This window comes from Balaenoptera acutorostrata, chromosome 11 (assembly GCF_949987535.1).
Source record: "Balaenoptera acutorostrata chromosome 11, mBalAcu1.1, whole genome shotgun sequence".
Taxonomy (NCBI): domain Eukaryota; kingdom Metazoa; phylum Chordata; class Mammalia; order Artiodactyla; family Balaenopteridae; genus Balaenoptera; species Balaenoptera acutorostrata.
Genome location: NC_080074.1, coordinates 85,014,090 through 85,035,886, shown reverse-complemented (window position 1 = coordinate 85,035,886; position 21,797 = coordinate 85,014,090). Strand labels below are relative to the sequence as shown.

The 21,797-nt window shown below is 42.0% G+C and overlaps 1 protein-coding gene across 1 annotated transcript in view; it reads right to left on the bottom strand.

The window, feature by feature from the left end:
- Positions 1-635: 635 nt before the first annotated feature.
- Positions 636-21,797, bottom strand: part of ITPR2 (inositol 1,4,5-trisphosphate receptor type 2) — a 521,140-nt gene continuing 499,978 nt past the window's right edge. The window contains exons 56-57 of the mRNA XM_007194867.3: positions 5,520-5,681; positions 636-4,796 (exon numbers count right to left, since the gene is read on the bottom strand). Of these exons, the coding sequence (XP_007194929.2) occupies positions 4,710-4,796; positions 5,520-5,681 (249 nt within the window). The 3' untranslated portion in view covers positions 636-4,709. The remainder of the gene's footprint in view (positions 4,797-5,519; positions 5,682-21,797) is intronic.

Here is a 21,797-nt window from a genome sequence, read left to right as displayed (position 1 = left end):
GTACACAGATTTCTGGCCTGCTGTTGTGCTCTGAAGACTAGCCTTCCCAAGACTTCCTCAAAGCACTGCGGTCGACAGTCAAAGGCAGGGTGACGTTCAAATGTCCATCACACTCCCCTCCACGTGTATCCTCCCACCCTTCGTGCTAGTTACTCTCACTGGAAGAGGAACACATTGTCCAATTTCCCTCCCCAAACCTTTCCCCGGATCCCAAACAAAACAAAACAATTCTTGCCACACAGCTTCAAGGACACTAGAAATTGACCATGTGAGCAGAGAATTCTCTTTGTGGTTTGCGTGTGATTCATGCAAGTCATTTTGATTTCAGCTGTCCCATGCTCTGGGGGTTAAGAATCAGGAAATCCTGGATGGCCAAACGGCCTGTACCCACAGAGCCCCTGCTGTGTATTACCAGGATGTAGGTATACCAGTAGGTGTTGGCCAACTGGGAATTTGACCAACTCTCAATAAGCGCTGGACACAATGGTCCACCTGGATTAGCTCACCAGTGTGATTCAAGTCACCAAAATTTTTGTCCCCCATGTCTCATTATGTAAAATAGCAATAATAATGACTTTCATACCAATGGATACATTATTCAGAAACGTTAAGAAATGAATAAAGCACTTAAAGTATCACATGCAAAAAAGCTAAACAAATTCAATTTTATTAATAATAATTTATAAGTTATACTTATCTGGGTTTGACATATATTAGAATCATGTTTTTTGAGGCAAATGTAGCATTCCTCTACAGCAGGAAAAAAAAAAGGCTACTGGTGAAATGAGAAGAACTGGTATGATAATTTTATAAATTAATTCAAGTCTGTGGAAACACTTCAGTTCAGAGGTGACACCTGGATTTGTTTTCAGATTTCTCAAGTTTCACATGCATTTTAGCTCCTCTGCTCCATTTTGGTATAGTGTATTTTCTTCTACTAAATGGGGTAGCTTTATCAACAATGCTTTCAGAGATAACAAATGAGTGACTAGAGGGCCTCAACTGGCCTCAGGCATTTTCTTCAAAGTGGAATTAGGTGTTAAATTTTGCAAACAGAAAGTTCCCCACATTAACAGATGCAAACTATTACATATAGAATGGATAAACAACAAGGTCCTACTGTATAGCACAGGGCACTATATTCAGTATCCTGGGATAAACCATGATGGAAAAAAATATGAAAAAAAGTATATATATATATATTTTTTTTTAAAAAAAGAAGCTCTCCACAGGCTTCCCCCTCCCTTCATACAGTGTGCCCCTCACACTTGCATGCATTTTAGTCACTTGCCTGGTTCCTGTAGGCACCTGTGCTTGTTTTTAAGATGCCTGCTGCACCCCTCTTTGCATTGTATCATGTGTCAGGGCATCCTGGAACAGGTCTGTGGGTCAGAATATGCTGATTTCTTATTCTGTAAAGATTTAAGAACTGCTGGAGGGAACACATCTCTTATGGCTACTCCCCACAAAGCCCTGTTCTTTGCATGTTTAAGGGTTATCTCTTGAGCCTGTAATCTGTCACATCATTATACTTGTGCAATATTTACTTACTTATGTCCCAGTCTACTGGGTCCCTGGAGGGTAAGCCCTGTTCATCCTATTATCTATCCTTTACTCCTTTCTCCTAATCATAGCGAAGTCCCAATCTGCACCTTCCCTCCCCAAGTCTCCAGATCCCCAGCCTCTCTGCTCATTCTCAGCCCTGGGGTGTCAGAGTAGAGGGTGGGCCCTACTGCATGATTGTTTCTAACAAAACAACTATAAACTAAAAAGAGCAGCCAAAACAATGAGTTGCGAGCTGAGAATACGGAAAAAGGAAACAATTAGTTCTGACTTGAATGAAATATCTTCCTGACTTATCAGTAATCCACTAGAAACTGCATCCTCATCACCAACAGAAAAATTTCAGTATGAAAGAAAATAAGCCCTGTCTAACTTTTTTAAGTTAGTTTAAATATGTTTTACATGTATAAAATTTATTTTTTAATATTATAGTCTTAAAACATACTTGCATGAAACTCTTGGACCTCAGAATGGAACATGTAGGGGAATAAAATCCTTTTGAAATTAAAAATTATGTTCAGAGGAAACTTATACTTTTAAACCAATATGGGTTTTAATAACTAAATAGTAAAACATTTTCCTTAACATCAAAATCAAAGATGATCATATTTCTTTTAATATTGCTATATAAATATGAGAATGTTAATTGATACTTGCCTAGGTCAAATATTCCAGTTGCATTAACAAACATATACAAAACAAACATAAATTTATAGCAAATGTCAAATTTCCCCGTGATTATCTTCTCCATCATGAATTTCATAGCCTTGAAACGGCCGTTTTTTGTTTGCTTTTGTTTTTTTCGCTTTATAGTCTTAAAGTATTTAGGCAGGAAAAAAGAGAAACAACTGAGAAATATTTCAATTTTGATTAATTAAGAGTCTGGTTAGTTGTAATCGCTTTTGAATACTTCTCATAGGAGAAAACACACTGTGACACCGTGACCTCCCACTCCACAATGGCTGGGGAGGTTAAGCCATTTCTTGATGGCAGTACCTACCCAATGGCTCATTCTCTATAAAAAAGTGTAAGAAAAGACTAGATAGTTCATCTGAAAGGCAGGTTGCTCTCATCTGTACAAATTAACTTATTTTCTTGATGCTGGAACATCCATCAGAAAAATTTTACTTTGTGCTAAACAGGGATAAGTTCTGACATTGGAATATAGCCAGTGTTCCCCACCTTTCTCTTCTTTTCCCTACCCGTGAAACTCTCTGCCTAATTAAAATACTTTAAAAGGTACTTTTCATCTAATACTGTTATTAACAATAATGGTCTTGGATTTTTTTAAAAAATGGCTGCTTTGGTCTACTTCAGTTTTGGTGATGCCATTTTAAAAAATCAAATATATGATATAAAGTTTCAATGAAGCATTAGGATCGAATGACAGTGTAATTTCTCATACATTTACTGAATGCCTCCTAGGTTCAAAGTTCTGTGTTGCATACAGATATATATCCCAGTTTCTGAGTATCTTTGGATCACGATCCTTCAGCAACTGGTTAGGAAAAATACTATCAGATCAGAGTAAGGAATTCTTAACTTGGGGAGGTATTTGGAGGAGCGGGGGAGGTGTACCAGCAGATTCAGTACAAAAATTCATTGCTCTGGGTTTCAACAGCTTTCCTCCAAGTCTACATTTTAACGGGGTGTGTGGAAAAAGGATTGGTTCAGGCATCCTTTATCATCTACCCAGACCATGATTTGAGAATTTTAGGAGCCAATAGCTTAAAGTATATTAAAATAATCCAAAAGCTTTAAAAATGGTCATAGCAAACACTGTCCTGAACTTAAACCTTGGTGGTAATAACATGAGAGTTTAACAATGCAATTTTTTGTTCTTTTGGGGGCAGCGACCAGGAAAGGTCAGCTTGCAGAGCACCTCCAAGAGTCTGGTGTCACGTGCCTGCTCTCTTGCCACGTGGCAGTTCTCCTAACACTTTCATGATCTGAATTTTGTCTTAACATTCTAAAAGCATAATCGTTAAGAATAATACAAGCATGGCAGGTTAATTTCTCCCTCCACAAATTCTGGTTGCATAATTTAACACACAAACAATTTGAGGAAGAGGTTATTATCTCTTTACATTTTGAAAAGCTCTTACTGATACAGTTTAAAATATGCAATTGAAACGCTGCATTTTCTTGAGTATTCAATATGTTTCTTGGATTTTTTTTCCTAACTGCAAGAATAGGATAAATGAAACCACTCAGTTCTTAAGCACAGCAAACATGAATCAAATAGTTTTTACTCCATATTTATAAAAAGCAATGCCACCATCATAAGTTTCTCAATATTTCCTATCACCTTTAAGCATGTTCATTTATTAATCTCAATGTATTTTAATAGCATACATACGTCCTTGGGGCTTACTGTCAGCTTTTTTGTCCCCAAATCTTTTAAAAGTCTTAGCCTCTACATGACTTTAAGCATGTTTTTAAACACGTTTTATGAAAACCTCTTTTTGTGCTCCACATTGACAGAGCCCCTCTGAATCTGGGAGAGGGAAATCACATTTCAGTCGCGTTGTCAGCCCGAGGGGCATAAGCTCCAAAGCTCTAGTTCCTAGAGCTGTAAATCCATTGTGTTGCACATTATAAATACGGAAATTGGCCTGTGACAGCTACGGTTTGGAAGCATTAACATTTTTCTTTGCAACTCTCATTTTTAATCTTTTCAGTTATTTCCCTTAGTAAAACTTAGCCACCAAAATATGACTTCCTGTATCACTGACCTATATGCCATAATTAAAAGAAAGAAACTCCAACCAACCATGACAAAGGTTGCAGTCAGCATTTAAGACAAAATGGACTCTTATAGATTCAGCCAAAGGTAGTTCTCTCCGCCCTGCATCTCCTTCCACCCCGCCTCCCCCTACCTTCTCCGTCCATTTGAGCAAGGGACCTCTCTTTGCATTAAGAATGCGTGATGTGTGCTTTTTAGTGGCTGCATTTTAAGTTTGGTCTTCTCAACCATGAAATCACAGTTAGAAATTGTTCTCGGAGCTAAACCACTCAACATCTTGGCACTTGGTTGTTTTTAACTTTTCAACAATAGGCACTGTTCACTCCCCTCCATCTCAGTTCTTTATTCAGTGATCAGGCAGTACACTGATGAAAGGCTAGTCACGGCTGCCCCCATGGTATCAGTGTGGTGGCATGTGATGATTCACATGGGGTGTGTTTGATCCGAGAAAGCCCAGTCTCTGCTTATTCTTCCTTTGTTCTGTCATCTGGGGGAAAAGAGAGAAGGCGTTGAGCTGATTTTCTCACTCTTTCTCAGTGCTGGTGGGACACACAATGTTGGGTGAATATTTCCCAAGCACCTATAGTCTGTCCAGCATCATAGAAAATATATTTATCAAAAAAGGGAAAATATTTTTTAAAGTGTATTTCCCTAGGCAGAGAAACAGAGCAAACCCCTCTCTGTGGTTAAGAAAGAGGAACCATGGTTCTTTTAAAGCAGCCCTTGCTTGTCACACACATATAATCATCGCCATCACCTTAGTCATTTTAAAACCTACCACGGTTACTTTTGATATTATTTTTACTAATGCTCACAATTTTACACGATGAAGGGGTTGATTGTAGCATTGAAATGACAGGTACTAAGGACGATCTGCCTTTCTGATGAATTTAGTAATGGCTATGATGGCAGAGAATACGATTTTCTATCAAAAAGTCCAAAGAGGTCCTTGTCTTTCAGCATCTGCTCCTTCCTTCCCTGTTCCATAGACGTGTCGCACAAGATGGGGAGGTGTGATAAGTAGAAGTAGCCTCTGCTTGCAGAGATTTGGTTCTTACAACACAACGTGGGGTTTTTTTAAATTGGAATTTACAATCCATCGTGGATAACAATCTTGCTCCCAGGAGTCTCCAGCCACCCCTCTCTCCCAGTGGTGAATGATTTCACATCCCCCTGCCCACCCCCAGATCCATCTCCCGAGTGCACTCACCTGCTCCTTGAGCTCCGCCAGCTGACCGGACAGCTGTTTGACCAGACTCATGGTCGATTCCAACTTCTCCTGCAGGTTCCGAATCTCATTTTGTTCACTGTCACCTTCATTGCTAACGAGGGACATAGCTCGCATCCGAGGAAACCAGTCCAAATTCTTCTCCTAAAAGCAAATACATGTGCAGGAACAAGGGAATAAATATGGAAGAGGGCCTGAAGTTCTGTAAAGAACGTTTACAAGTGTTCATTATTATTAACATTTAAATCAAAGTTTCTTAGCACCCAAAGCATAAGGTACTCTTTCTGGCCAGGGGTGGGGAGAGGTCCAGGGTGGGAATGAAGTGGAGGTTCAACGCTGGTCTTTGTGAGCTGGGGGAAGATCTTAAATATTGCAACAAACTTCGTAGGGGCTCCCAGGGAGGTCCTGGATAAAGCATTTAGAGTGGCGCCCTGAACACTGTGGGCGATCAGTGAATCTTGATGAATGATGAAGTAAGGTCTGGAGATGCTAAAAGAAATGTTTCAGCTCCAGCCACCCATGCTGGTTTACCTCCCACTTCCCCAAGACAGGCTCCCAGCTCCACTCAGGGAAGAGGGAAGTGGAAGGGCATGGCCCTAGGTTACCCTGTCTGCTCTCTTTGGAAACATTTTATTACAGTAGGAAGGAGGTTTTAGAGTTAGACTTCCCCAGAGGGCAATAGCTGGTGTCACTTCTGTTTTTCCAGGCTGACCGAGTGTAGGGGCGTGAGTGCATACGTGTGTGTGTGTGTGTGTGTGTGTGTGTCCCCTCCGTTGTGGTAAAGACAGATGGTGAAAGAGATACCCACCTCTCTTGAAAACTCTGCCTGATTGCCTACCATCATAGAATCACTGTGAATTACTTATACCCCGTCTTTCAATCCTCAAAAGAGCCTGCAAGGTAAATCACTGTCCCCATTTTACAGATGAGGAATCAAGCGGCCCCAACCATTTAATTACCCTCATCACAAGCTAGAAAATGGCAGAGTTAGGATTTGAAGGCAGGTGAGCCTTTCCACCACTGATTGGATATGTCAGTCTGTATCTCTACCCATTTCTCTAAGTCACCTTCTCCCAATATCCCTAGCCGTGACCTTCCTGCTTAAGATTCTTTCCACTCCAGAAAAGTCCACTGAAGTGACTACAAAGACGTCTGCCTAGCTGATCCCTAGAACATGAGTCAGCAGAGTACGTTCCTCCCCTAAGAGGAAAGGGGAAAGACCCAACCTATGTATCTCTGCACTTCTGCCTAAACCTCATCTGGCCCTTGGATTGGTTGTTTTTTTTTTTTTTTTTTGGTAGTTGTTAGAGAATAACACATTCTTTATAGTCCCCTACCCCCAATGGCAGTGAAAAGGGCTGAGAAAGGATAGGATAAAACGTATTAAAGAGATTTAAGCTGCATTTAAATAGCTGTAGCCAATTAGCATTTCAAAGGAGAATGGTAATTTATGCTGAAGTGCAGAGTGACAGCCAAATTCATTCATTCAATCAATCCTTCAATATCTATCGCCAGGTATTTAGAGATGAAAATCAGGTAAGACAAAATGTCTGCTCTCAAGGAGCTTGCGGCTTAGCAGAGCCCTCCACAAAAAGTGAACTGGACACTCTGCATATCAAAATCCCCTGGGGTTGCTTGTTAAAATAGCAGATTTCAACCCCACTGCCTCTTACGAAATTAGAACCTCTTAGGGGACCTGCACGATTCCTATGTGCACGAAAGTTTAAGAACTCTGATCTATGGAGACATAGAAGATAAACGATAACTGCTGGGGTAGTGGCAGGGTAGGCAGATGGAGTGAAGAGGAAAGATCTGAAATGGCTGGCATGAGGAATGGGAAGAGGAAGCCAAATAGGGGACCATTAAATGCTTGCAGGGGCGGAGTGGGAGACCGTGCCTTGTAATGACTCCAGCAAAGACCACTGTTTACCAACAGCCCAAGTGGGTGTGGAGTTGAGGCAGAGAGTTGGACTGATACAAGATGGTGTGTCCCCTGGAACTGGCCTCAGAAAGACAAAGGTATCAGGACGCTAGGAACGTCAGCAGAGCAGTGGCTGGAGTGAGGAACACTAGTGTTGACCGGTAGGAGGGATGGAGAAGCACAGACCTGTGCTAAATGCGCTGTAAGCACTTAATCCTTTCAACGACCCAATGGACTCCAGTTCTCTTATCTATTTAGTATTTATATTATCTACTGTATTATCTATATCTGAATTTTACAAATGAAGAAACTGAGGCTGGCAGATAGTTTAGCTGGGATCCCAACCCAGACCTGTCTGCATCCAGGCCTCCTGGCAAGAAGGGAGAGACTGTGGATGGAAAGTGGAATAATATTTGTAATTCTGAAGGCAGCACAACTTCAGGAAATAAAAATTCTAGAGTGAGAGGGCCTGAAATCTGATAAAATATCAGGGAATTTGGGGAGTTAGTATCTCATGGGTACAGCGTTTTAGTTGGGGAAGATGAAAAATCTCTGGAGATGGACGGTGGTGATGGCTGCATAACAACGTGAATGTACTGAATGCCATAAAACTCTACACGTAAAAGGGTTAAAATGGCAAAAATTTATGTTATGTATATTTTACTACAGATTTTAAAAATCACAATTTGCAGAGGAGAATCTTTTGAATGAATCATGCACGAAATCCATGAATTCATCCTGAAGGAGGTCAGTAGACGGGGTGGATGAGGAGGGTGCAGGCAGCCGAGGGCTAAAATCTGTGATGAACACACAGCAGTGACCCGGGGGTATTAGAAGACAGTGATGGAAAGGCTTGAAGAATGGGTTTTCACATGAGGGTGAAGATGTGATGATTTCTTGGCGATGGGGAGTTGAGTCAGCTGACCCTCTTCTGGGGCCCTTCGTACTGAGGGGGTAGGGAGATCGGCCGCTGCCACCAGTGGGCTAAAAGACAGGGGATTCCTCTCAGGAGAGCCAAGAAGGCAGCCTTGTAGGAGAGGAGAGTTGGTCTGTATCAGGACAGGGATTCCAGGGAGGCTGATGGAACAGAAGGGTTTGAGAACCTCAGACACCTGGGCCTGGGGTGAGAAGGTACCAGGAGACATGGTGATACCCAAGGTGGGGCTGGCGAAAACATCAGCTTTCAGAAAGTTGCCAAGAGAAAGAGAGACAAAACAGTGTTCTAATGCTTAGCAAAGAGAACATGGGTGAGACGGTGAAATTGCCTCTGAAGAAATGCTCTTGTAGGTGTTGTGGGGGCCAGGTCAGCCCAGCCCACTGTCTCTTGCTTTTGAGGAAACAATGGCAGTTCTCAGGGGACCACTGCCCCAGCTGGTTGGGCCACAGGACTCTTTCCTTACACATTCTTTCTTCACTTGTTCCTTTGTTCATCCATTCATTGACTAATTCTTACAGTGTTGACTATGTCTGTGCTAGGCACTGGGAAAACAATAGAGAGCCAAACCCAGTGCAGTTCTTGTGCTGGTGGAATTGATAGTCTAGGTGGAGAGTAAGACTTCAATCAAAGATGATGAAAACAGCGACAAGCTGGGCTTAAGGGCTGGCTAGGAAAGCCATCCAGCTCCATTGTCCTTTCTCTTAGTCCCTAAAAATCATTCTCTCTTCTAATCCTCTTTTGGTTTTTCTCATCTTTCTTCCTTTCACTGTCTGTATCTTTCTCTGTTTTTGTTTGTTTGCCTGGTTCTCAGCCTTTTCTCTCCTAGTTTTGTGCTTTTTGTTTCATTCCTCTCTTCCTCTGTATATCAACGGACCATAATCTGAAGCTAAAATATAACGTGTCATTAAGATTTTTTTTTCAGTATTGAATGCTTTCTGGTTCCTTTTCTTAATTTTTAGGAACCTGACTAGAATGTTTTGTATCTCACTAAAATGGCAAAAAATAAGCAACCTAAATGTATGGTCTTTTGTCCTCTTTTTCCAAAAAAAGCCACTCTTTTAAAAATAAATTTTCACAACTGATGTTCCTCCAAATTCGCGCAGAAAGTATATTCTTTTCATCAAAATTAACTCAAATCAAGCAGAGTTCTTAGAATAAATGCTGCACAGGCTTGTTCACTGAAAGTTGTTTCCAATGAAATATCCCAAGGCTCCTCTCTCTGCTCCAGTGTCAGAAAGAGTGGCTTCCATGGAAGGCTCAGCCTGAGCCCAGTGAGGAAGGAGAGCCCCGGACTTTAGTCTGAGCCAGAACCGCAGGACAGACACTCAGAACGGTGACTGGTTAACAGGACGCCACTCCCTCACCGCGTCGACTTGTAATGTGTCCGCCATCTAACAAAGCAGTTGGATTTGATTTGTTATTTCTTGGTTACTCACATATGCTACATACATCTCATGATCATGCTCATGATTAGCAGAGTTCCATGGCGACTTTGGTTAGTCAATATGACACCATTTCCTTATTTCATCAGGAATGAACATGTTTAACCACAGGGTAATATAAAGTCAGGGAAGCTGCAGATTAAGTGTTAGATTCTGAGGTTACAGTATACGATCCTAGCTACTTGGTGATGGGAAATCCAGAGCTTCCCAAGCCTTCTAAAATGCAAAGCCCCGAGATGAAGGGACCGAGAGCATGCCAGCCATAACCCTCTTGCTATCCCTAAATTCTAACAATAAAGTGTCTTTCTCGATGACTAGAAGATAGACAGACTTAAGTGTGAAAACCTTTCAAATAGTCCTTTCAACAGTCAGATCAATTTGACTTATGTAATTTTGTAGTTATTCCGTAAACAATTAGGTTGTCAGAGTCAGTCAGAGCTTGGCTGTGCTGTTTTCATATTTGGTTCTTAAATGTGATACCCCATTTGCAGGAAAGAGGCCATGCGATATAAAGGAAAGAGCATTGATCTAGGAGTCAGAACACCTGGGTTCTGGTTTTAGTTCAGCCAAAAACTAGCTATGTGATATAAGGATGGTGGGGAGCCTTATTCTCTGAGTCCCAGTTTCCTCATCTGTAAAACCAGAATGTTACCCTGGGTGGCCTCTATGTCTCTTCCAGCTCATCATTCTGTGAGCTATGAATTCAAAACTTTACAAACCAAATTGCTGAGACAAGCCCCAAGCTCGCCAAGTGAGCAAACAGAAACATAGCATTTAGGCTACAAGCAACCTTGAAACCACATAACCCAAACTCAGCATATTACAAACGCCCAGTCTGAAACCTAGAAAGTTTAGGTTTCCTTGAGGCCTTATAACTGTTTCCCTGAACTTGATTTCCACTTCTGGACAAGTTCTTCCATGTTACGTAGTGGAAAAACTCTTATATAATCTAGCCCTGCTGATGCTTAATTGGTGACAGGCTTGAGAAAATGTAAAGATTGTAAGGATTTCTCTCCGCATCAGAACGAGATTGAAAAGTAGAAGGAGATTGATTTCAGTGAGCCAAACATTGGAGAAACTGTCTTATGTCTTTTTAGCTCTACTAGGTACACATTAAAAGTCACCTGGGATAATTTAGGAGTTTGGGATTAACAGATATACACTACTATATATAAAATAGATAAACAGCAAGGACCTACTGTATAGCACAGGGAACTATATTCAGTATCTTGTAATAACCTATAATGGAAAAGAATCTGAAAAAGAATATATGTATACATATATATATATATATATATATATATATATATATATATATATATATCTATCTGAATCACTTTGCTGTACACCTAAAATGTAAATCAACTATACTTCAATAAAAGAAGGTTTAAAAAAAGATTAAAAATAAGTCACCTGCATGTGAGCTAAAGAGAAAGCAAGCACTGTAGTTCTATAACACAGTAATAACCCCATTTTTTGGCTGCCTGGCAAGTGTCAGGCACTTTAGTCATGCTATGGCCAATACCCAGAATGATTCTATAAGGTTGAGACTGTTACCATTCCCATTTTACAGATGACAACACTGAGGCAGGAAGAGGATTAGTTACTTGCCAAGGCCACATAGGGGTTATAGGGCTGGGCTGGGCCAGGCTTTGGCCTCCACTCTGTGCGACAGGAAATCTTGTGCTCCCTTCACTGCACTGGACTATTTCTCCACGTCCAATGGAGATGTCAATGCTTAGCTTCCGAACTTGCCAGAGAAAACAGAGACTACAGTGAGAATATATTTTATAACTTGAACCCCCTTGATTACTTCTTCTGGGGTATGCTAAAGGTTTATTTATTGAAAATCAGAAATAAACGCTTTAGGTATTGTATCAGAAATGCAGATGCAGATACTGTGGAAATACATTGATCAACGCTTGACACTCACTGCAATTTTGCAGAGTGCTCTAAAAGACTGCTAATGAAGGGTATCACATTGAACATATCATGCGCTGTATTGTGTTGTACTGGAATATCAATAAACCATTTAGTATGTATCCTCATTTCTGCTTCTAGACTCTCTATGCTTAAAATATGCTGTTACAAGACCATTGGCAAAGGTTTTTCTTGGTTACCATCCTCTTCTAAGCCTTAAGTTTATATTTCATTTTCCATTCTAAAATCATACGCAAAGTCTCCTAGGCCGACGAGTATAACCATTTCCCCGAAGCCTCATTGTGACCCACTGCATTCCTCTCTTTGCACTTTTGGTTTGAAGATGTCAGCAGAAATGGCTCTCAAAAGGAACACCAGCAATGCTAATACTACCTACTTACTGGAAGGTCCCTGAGGGAAAGGCAGAATTCCTGCTTTCCTGGAACTTCAGAACAAGGACAATATCTGGAACAGGGATTCTTTCTGAAGTCAAAGTAATCGTGTTGGTTAAGGCGAAGTGCTTCATGTACCCCATCCCAGCCTCTGCTCAATGAAGGAGGGGCATGGCGGGCTTCCCACCCTCAGACCAACATGGCGGCCTTGCTGGCAGGTGAGACATTATCTCAAAAACTTAAGGGAGGGACTTCCCTGGCGGTCCAGTGGTTAAGAATCTGCCTTCCAATGCAGGGGACGCGAGTTCAATCCCTGGTCGGGGAGCTAAGATCCCACATGCCGCGGGGCAACTAAGCCTGCATGCCACAACTACTGAGCCCGCACGTCGCAATGAAGAGCCCATGTGCTGCAGTTGAAAAAAAAAGATCCCGCATGCCGCAACTAAGACCCGATGCAGCCAAAAAAAAAAAAAAAAAAAAAGGAACTTAAGGGACACACACAACACTGGCATCTGGGCTTCTAGCTTTGTTCCTGGTGAACACCTGACCTGCATGTGACAAGTATTGCTCAATACGGACAACAAAAAGGCCGATTCTCACAGGGGTTCGGATGCAGGCCCTGGGGTTTGAGGAAGGAAGGATGAGCTGGAAAACACACTCTTGTCTGACAAACACTGGGGACTGGAGGTGACAGAAAGGATCCAGCTGTGTCCTTTGAAATTAAAACGTTATTCCTGGATTGACAAATAAATGAAAACCATGGCAACTCATTCTAAAGAAAAGGGAGGGAAGAAGAGCAAATTTTACTGCATTAGAAAAATAACACGTTCCAGGACTGGAAGATTCATTTGCCAGCCCTCACATTTTTTTTTTTAATGTTTGTTTATTTATTTATTTATTTATTTATTTATTGGCTGCGTCGGGTCTTAGTTGCAGTGCCTGGGATCTTCTGTTGCAGCACGTGGGCTTAGTTGCCCCGGGGCATGCGGGATTTTAATTCCCTGACCAGGGATCCAACCGGAGTCCCCTGCATTGCAAGACAGATTCTTAACCACTGGACCACCAAGGGAAGTCCCTCAGCCCTTATTAACTGTATCTTCCTTCAGTCTCTCCCTGTTTATTCTGCATCTGTATCTTCCTTCTGCAACTGAGTTCCTGCAAATATAGTAGAGTACCATATTTGTGTGGACTGAGAAATTTAAAACGTGTTAGTTATCCAAGGCAAATCTGTATTGAATGCTTTCGTAAAGTTACAAATCCCTTTAAAATGTCATTGTCAAACCTTGAAATATTTTACCGATCTAAATGCTTGGACGTCAAGTTTGCATTGTGCACGTGAAAGTAGTTTGAACCCCACAAAGCACTGTACAAACTTCAAGGATCCCTGGACGGCTGAGCTGATGGCACAGAGGCTGGAGCCTGCCCCTTAGAGGCACCTAACAGATGCTCAGAAAGCAACAGCCCCTGGCATCACTGCAGTACTCCTGCCCGGCCCCTTTCCACAGCCCCACCTCCAGGGCATCATTGCTGGGAGGGGGACTGCTGGCTGGGGATCCCTCCAGGGACAAGGCCTATTTAATCCAGTCACTGCTCCCAAGGGCAGAGAGAAAAATAGGTCCAGCAAAAGTGCCGATGAAGGAGGAAGTGCTGGGATGAGGACGACGGGGTACTGATCTCAGCAGGACCTCAGGCTGGCAGTCACAAAGTTACAGCTGGGAGGGACTGGACGCTGGTCCAGTTTTACACACAGCACAGCCGTGGGGGAAGCGGCTGACCCGTTCCCAGCACGGGGCGTGCAGGAGGGCATCACAGCCTGGCAGGCTCAGCTTCTGCAGAGCTTAACGCCGGAAGGCCCCGCCTTCTGTGGCTTCCTCACCTAGGAGCCAGAGTGAAACAGGTGAGTGTGGACCCCCCTCGGCTGAAGAGAGGATCAAAACCGTTCAACAAACACTTAAGAGTGTCATAATGCTGGAGAGGGTGTGGAGAGAAGGGAACCCTCTTGCACTGTTGGTGGGAATGTAAATTGATACAGCCACTATGGAGAACAGTATGGAGGTTCCTTAAAAAACTAAAAATAGAACTACCATACGACCCAGCAATCCCACTTCTGGGCATATACCCTGAGGAAACCATAATTCAAAAAGAGTCATGTACCACAATGTTCATTGCAGCACTAGTTACAATAGCCAGGACATGGAAGCAACCTAAGTGTCCATCAACAGATGAATGGATAAAGAAGATGTGGCACATATACACAATGGAATATTACTCAGCCATAAAAAGAAACGAAATTGAGTCATTTGTTGAGACGTGGATGGACCTAGTGTCTGTCATACAGAGTGAAGTAAGTCAGAAAGAGAAAAACAAATACTGTATGCTAACACATATGTATGGAATCTAAAAAAAAAAAAATGGTGATGCCCCTGATGAACCTAAGAGCAGGACAGGAATAAAGACACAGGTGTAGAGAATGGACTTGAGGACACGGGGAGAGGGAAGGGTAAGCTGGGACGAAATGAGAGAGTGGCATGGACATGTATACACTACCAAATGTAAAATGGATAGCTAGTGGGAAGCAGCCGCATAGCACAGGGAGATCAGCTCGGTGCTCTGTGATCACCTAGAGGGGTGGGATGGGGAGGGTGGGAGGGAGACGAAAGAGGGAGGGGATATGGGGATATATGTATACGTATAGCTGATTCACTTTGTTATACAGCAGAAACTAACACGACATTGTAAAGTAATTATACCCCGATAAAGATGTTAAAAAAAAAAAAAAAAGTGTTGGGCTCTGGAGTTTCAGACTCATGGGTCGAGATTTCTGTCCTTAAACATTTCCAGACTGGCGGGGGAGCTAGGTGCTGGTAAAGTCAGGCATTAATGTGGACCTTGGCCTCCTGCAATGGGCAAGAGGCACTTCATGCACTAGGCCCATGGAAAAGTCATTGCCTGAGTGTGGTCTGCGTGCCGGATGGGGGACCCCGGCTATTTGGGGGTTGAGAGAACTGTGATCTTCAAGTCCTACCTATTCCAGCCACCTGAAAATGCACCGATTTTGAAAAGTAGGGCGCTCAGCAGTGACCTGGAATAGGTGATGCCCCCCTGGGGGCGAGCGGCAGCTCTCATCACGGACAGCAGGTTGCACTGTGGGTAGAGACCACAGCCCCGGAGCACCCACCTTGCTCCCTAGCCCTTCCCGCCTTCCCAATGCTCCCTCTTAGCAACGTCCTGTATGTCCACGATGGGAGGGCAATGGCTGCACAGGGAAGTGAAACTGCTTATAGGTTCTCTTTTGGTCTCAGCCTTTTCACCCCTGACGCAGCTAACCGTGTCCCCTGGGTGTCTACACAAAGCATCAGCTACATCAGCAAGTGGAGGGGTTGATCTGCTCCCAGCCCACAGGGCACCCAGGGAGGGAGCTGCACTGAGGAGAGAGAGGGGTCCATGGCTGGGGAGATCTAAGAGGATCCGGACCCAAGAGCAGCTTAGAAGCTGCTGGAAGCTACAGTCCTCTTGTCAATAACTAGCAGGATTGCTAGGCTGGTAACCAGGAACACTAAGGGGCAGAAGGTCTCTGGCTGTGGCGGCAGCTGTGATATGGGGTTGCTGGAGGCTATGGACCCCACCTTGAGCACCGACCAGGGTGGGGAATCGCTCAGAGAGGAGGGGAGTGGAGCCCCGCAGCCAAAGATGCTTTGAGCCACCGGCCAGCTGATTCAAAGATACACAGCAGCCCCAGAGGCAGGGACCGAAACCCAGTCAAAGATCTGATGATGCAGTGATGGGAGGCTTGTCTGCCACCTGGCTGTGAGCGATCAAGGAACCAAAGGGCCTGCCTGACATTCTCCCAGATCCCTATTGCCGTTTTTCCTGGAGAAGTGTTAAGTGGGAAGCACTCTGACCACAAAGGAAAAATAAATAAGTAAAGCTTGCTTAACAGAGGAGACTGCCGGGAACGCCAGGCAGCTCCACGGTCCTACTTGCGGGCCTCCTTAGAGCCGGTCATTTCCCTTCCTGTTTACGGTTTTCTTTTCCTGTCAGTTCATAACTCTACTTAATCTATATTTTTATTCTTGGGGCTTTAACCCTTTCTTAATCTTATTATTTGTTAATTTCCATATTTACTCTCCTAAGTTTCTCTCTTGGCCTCTTTATCAAAGAACAGAAATATTTATTTTCTTCTGCAAATAATCTCAAGTATGAGCATTTGCAAGTCTCATTGGGATAGGAAAAAACTGGAGATTTCTTCATGGTGAGATTGGGGCAAAGTATTTTGAACAGAGTATTGAATATTCAAGTGGGTATCTGTCCAACTTCTGGCTGCCTAACCCCTGATGCCCTCCTGTGCTTGAGGAAACTGCCACTGGGGGTCGTGTGGAAGGCTGGGTCCATTGTCCTGCTGTGGAAGCTGAAAAGTCTGTCCTCCCTGTGGTAGTCAGAGCGCAGTCACATGACCTAAGAGTGGCCCACCGGTTGCCCCTGCTTGAGATTTTGACATGGAACAAGGGCTACCAAGAAGCAGAATTCTTTTTGTTCACAATGATTGAAGCAGTGACCTCTGGTTGTGGTGATGCCACTGGTGCCAGGGCCGGCTTCCAGGACACAGCAGCAGAGGCAGTGGCACCTTGCCTCCAGCCAGCCTTGGCCCCAGGTGGGACTTTCTGGCCAGCTCACTTTGCTTGGATTCTGCCCAGCTGGGCCTGGTGGTCACTTTCCTCTTAATTCTGCGCACCCCTTCCACAAATTCCTTTTCCCCCTAAGATAGCCAGGTTAGTTGCCGTTGTTTAAAGACCCACGACTGGTGCAAGTGTCAAGGGACTAAAGGGGCCAGGTGCTAATTTAACACTGGCCTATTTTGTCCAGCATAAAGGTGATAAAACTTTAAACTAGAATGACTAAGGTCCTTATCTAAGTCATACAGCTAACTAATTATTATATAATAATCATATTTAATACTATAATAATTATGGGATAATTATGACCATACCATAAATCAAATATCACAATCATATCATATCATAAATGTCATACATAATTAATATTATTAATTAATTATGGGGTCATCAATTACACAGAGGAGAAATTTGTGAACTGTTTAGTTTATAAGCCCTTTAGAGGGCAGTATTTCTTTCTGATTTCTTCTTGCATCTTCCATTTCTATGTCGTTGGCACTTGATACATATCATTGGTAAAATGGATGGATGATTAGGAGTTGTTATATACGTTACAAATGTTATATACGGTAAACATGGTAACCTGAGTTTTTCAATAAGACATATCATTACTATGAACAATTCCCCTTTCTTTTTGTTCTTTACTAATCCATAGCAAAAAGACCTCCTTCCTTTCTTTCTTCAGGTATATGTAATGAACACCTACTATGTAGTCGATACTGTTCCAAGCTCTGGCTAAAGCAATGAACAGCTCATAAAGGGTCCTTGCTCTTATAGAGCTTACAGTCTAATGGAAGGTGAATGAAGAGCAGGGAGACGATAACAAATGAAAACAAATGACATAATTTCAGATAAGGGTACATACTATGAAGGAAACGGTGGTTTGAAACATTGTCTTTGGAGGAGAGGGGGCTACTGTAGATTGAAGAGGCCATAAAGGTTACTCTGAGGAGTTGATGCCTGGCTGATGAGAAGGAAATAGCTCTGCACTGAAGTGATGGGACAGAGCTTCAGGCAGAGGGAACAGTCAGGCAAAGGCCCCAAGGCTCGAAGTGAGGTTGGCATATTTGAAGAACAGAAAGAAGGTTGAACTGGAGTGTGGTACTAAGTGAGAGACAGAGAGTGGTAGGAGATAAGGTACCAGAAGCAGAACCAGTTATGGAGAGAACTGGAAGTGGTGGGGGCCAAGGAGGATTTTGGTCCCCAGCAGAGGAATGGCTATTCCTGGTTTACAGCAAATACATACACACATGTACACATAAAAGTAAAATGAAACAGAACACTTTGGCTGCTGCATGAAGAACAGACATGGTAGACTCCCATCTGGAGACCACCATCTCCAGGTGGGCATTCATGGGGACTTCGGCAAGGGTGGCAGGAGTGGGACACAGGGTGTGCTATCACAATAATGTCAGCCCCGGGGGGCTTTGAAGTCAGCAAATGAATGTTTGGAAATGCATACTTGACAGACCACACCTTCTCCTGGAGGATAAGACTGCATTCACAGAGCTCAAAATATTTGGTTGGCATGATTAATGTGAACAGATAGACTGGATAATTGAGCCCCTAAATGGATTATTGGGCCAGAACTCCACAGCTGTTCTCCCACAGAAGAGAGCTGGTTTGTGCCACTGTGTTCCACTTCTGAGTTCAGTGACACCACATTGGCAGCCTGAAATCAGCCACGGTGGGAATATTTACACCGTGGAAATAGGCAATGCGACCATCAGGGCTTTCTCGTTACCGCCAGAACTGGTCGTTAAACATTCGCACACCACTGGAGAATGTCCCTTACTAATAGAGATGGAGGAAGCCTTAAAGATAGTTTAAATTTAACCACTAACCCCTGAGTCACAAATCAGAAGATCACGGCAGAACCAGGATGACAATGGAGGACTCCTGATACATCAAAGACACCCCTGACCTTAAAAGTCTCTTGACCCTAGAAGGTGTCACCAACTGAATTTTTACTATACGGGGTTCACGGCTTAATCTTTGCTCTGAATCTTTCAGTTATCTGGTATTTACATATGTACTTTGGCTATAACTCTCCTCAATTATGAAAATGACAAGCATGTTTAGATCAAGATCATCCTGTTTTTTAAAATCAAAAAAAGTCAATAATGAAAACAAAAAAGGGCAATTTATATTTCAATACTACTGAAAAAGTGCTGAATAGCAAGTGGTGACACCAGCAGTAAAATGTAAATCAAAACATCTTTTTCTGATATTTTGACAGGACTCTCCTGAAATTTCTCTCAAATATCATCATCATATTCATTTCCACTGTAGGTGACTTATTAAGAGGAGAATTAAGAATAATACATCTATTTAAAAAATCATAGTAAATTTATATAGAGAGCTCGAGGAAAAATTTACATACACACACATATAAAATGTCTATACAGAAAACATAGATCTAGAGAAAAAACATTCCAGAACTTTTTTAACACCAGAGTCAAATGTAACACAATAGCAAGTGGAATTAAAATCTGTTTTAGTAACTCCATCTGTTACTGTTTGAACTTCACTGCCTTTTATACCTCACATAGATGTATATGTATGTATATACACAGCACATACAGGTTTGTCTCGAACAAAAAATGAGTAAATCTTCTAAAAGACTACTTAAATTCCTTCTCTGGAACAATAACAACAAAAAGAATGCTTTCCCCCCCCCCCCCCACCCCCCTTGAGAGCAAACTCTTTAATGAATGGTCACCAAATCTCAAAATCACACACAAAAATCAATGAAGGATCCAGCACGTGGTTATCATTGCGGGGCTTTACCTGTAATAATCTGATTAGACTGAATTTGCAGTCAGCCAGCTCACCAGCTGATGTTCTTATACTAGCCCCTGACATTAAGACATTTTATCAAATAGTTCTTCTAACTTGTTTGGTTTATCCTAAAGTCTTTTCCCTTGTCTTCAAAATACTACCCAAGCAGAGGAAAAGAGTTGGTGGTCCTTATAGCAGCATTAACATCAAATGGGAAACAGAAATGCCAATTCTTAGGCCACACCCCAGACCTGCAGAATCAGGAGCTGTAAGGTTGGGGCCCAGTAATCCGTGTTTTAACAAGCCCTCTAGGTGATTCTGATGTATACTAAAGTCTGAGAACAACCATTCTAAATAATTCGAGACCTAACCAGTGATATCTTAACATCACTAACCTTTGGCTGAACCTTAAAGGAAATCCTTAACTGTACTCCTGTTATTAACTATACTCCTGTTACAAATCATCTAATTTGTAGGCTAAATAGGGACACATGTGAGCATGAAAGCAGTGTTATTAAAAATTTTGCAGAGTATGGCTGATTTGCTTTGCCATGTGGCAGAAACTAACACAACGTTGTGGAACAACTATATTCCAATAAAAAAATTCTTTTTCTTTCTCCTAGCAATATTTTGTAGTTTTTTTCTTTTAACAGAGTTTGCACCTATAGTTGGTTAAATCTACTTGTAATTATTCCATGTTTTTGGCATTTAAAATTTTAATTTTCAACAGGTTTTGATTAATATATAGAAATATGATTATTTTGTGTATACGTTATAATTTTGAACCTCTTTAAATTTGCATATTAGTTCTAGTAACTCTTTACGGATTCCTTAGGATGCTCTATCAACACAGTCTTATCATATGCAAATAAAAACATTCTGCTTTCCAAAAACAAATTTTTGCAGAGACAATGGCATAACCAGGATTGTTCCCGTCACAACTATGGTCCCTCTGGTTTCCATTAAAACCTGGACTATCATTTATAGTATCTGGACCAATTAGGAGAATGAAAGAGTTCCATATCTGGGCAGCCTATAGATTAGAAAATTGCATTTATGTACATAAATTGCTGAAAGGATGTTTGTGAGGTACTATCTACTATGAAGTCATATGTATTTTGGTCACTTGTAAATTGCCTATAAAAATGGGTTTTGATATATTTTTCATGGGAGTAGTCTATACCTGCTACTCTTATTTCATTATTTCCTATTCTCTCTTTTTCTCTTATAAAGTGGATGGATATTAATACTTCCCTGAAATTTGTCCTTGATCCCAACGACCTTCTCCTGAAAAAAATCCAAATTTTTTCCTTTAGTTTTTATCGTCACTGGCCTCTCTATCAGTCCCTGAATTGTTTCAAAAATCTATCATGAGGAGCTGGGGCATGGTCACGATCAAGATCTGGAGTGGCTTTTCTTAAGTCACTCTCCCAAGGCAACAGAAATAAAAACAAAAATAAACAAATCGGACCTAATCAAACTTACAAGCTTTTGCACAACAAAGGAAACCATAAACAAAATGAAAAGACAACCTACGGAATGGGAGAAAATATTTGCAAATGATGCGACCGACAAGGGCTTACTCTCCAAAATATACAAACAGCTCATACAGCTCGACAACAAAAAAACAGACAACCCAACTGAAATATGGGTAGAAGACCTTAATATACATTTCTCCAAAGACAACATACAGACGGCCAGTAGGCACATGAAAAGATGCTCAACATCACTCATTGTTAGAGAAATGCAAATCAAAACTACAATGAGGTAGCACTTCACAATGGTCAGAATGGCCATCATTAAAAAGTCTACAAATAACAAATGCTGGAGAGGGTGTGGAGAAAAGGGAACCCTCCTACACTGTTGGTGGGAATGTAAGTTGGTGCAGCCACTATGGAAAACAGTATGGAGGTCCATCAGAAAACTAAAAATAGGATTACCATATGATCCAGCAATCCCATTCTTGGGCATATATCCTGACAAAACTATAATTCAAAAAGATACATGCACCCCTATATTCACAGCAGCACTATTCACTATAGCCAAGACATGGAAACAACCTAAATGTCCATCGACAGATGAGTGGATAAAGATGTTGTACATATATACAACGGAATACTACTCAGTCATAAAAAGAACGAAATAATGCCATTTTCAGCAACATGGATGCAACTAGAGATTATCATACTAAGTG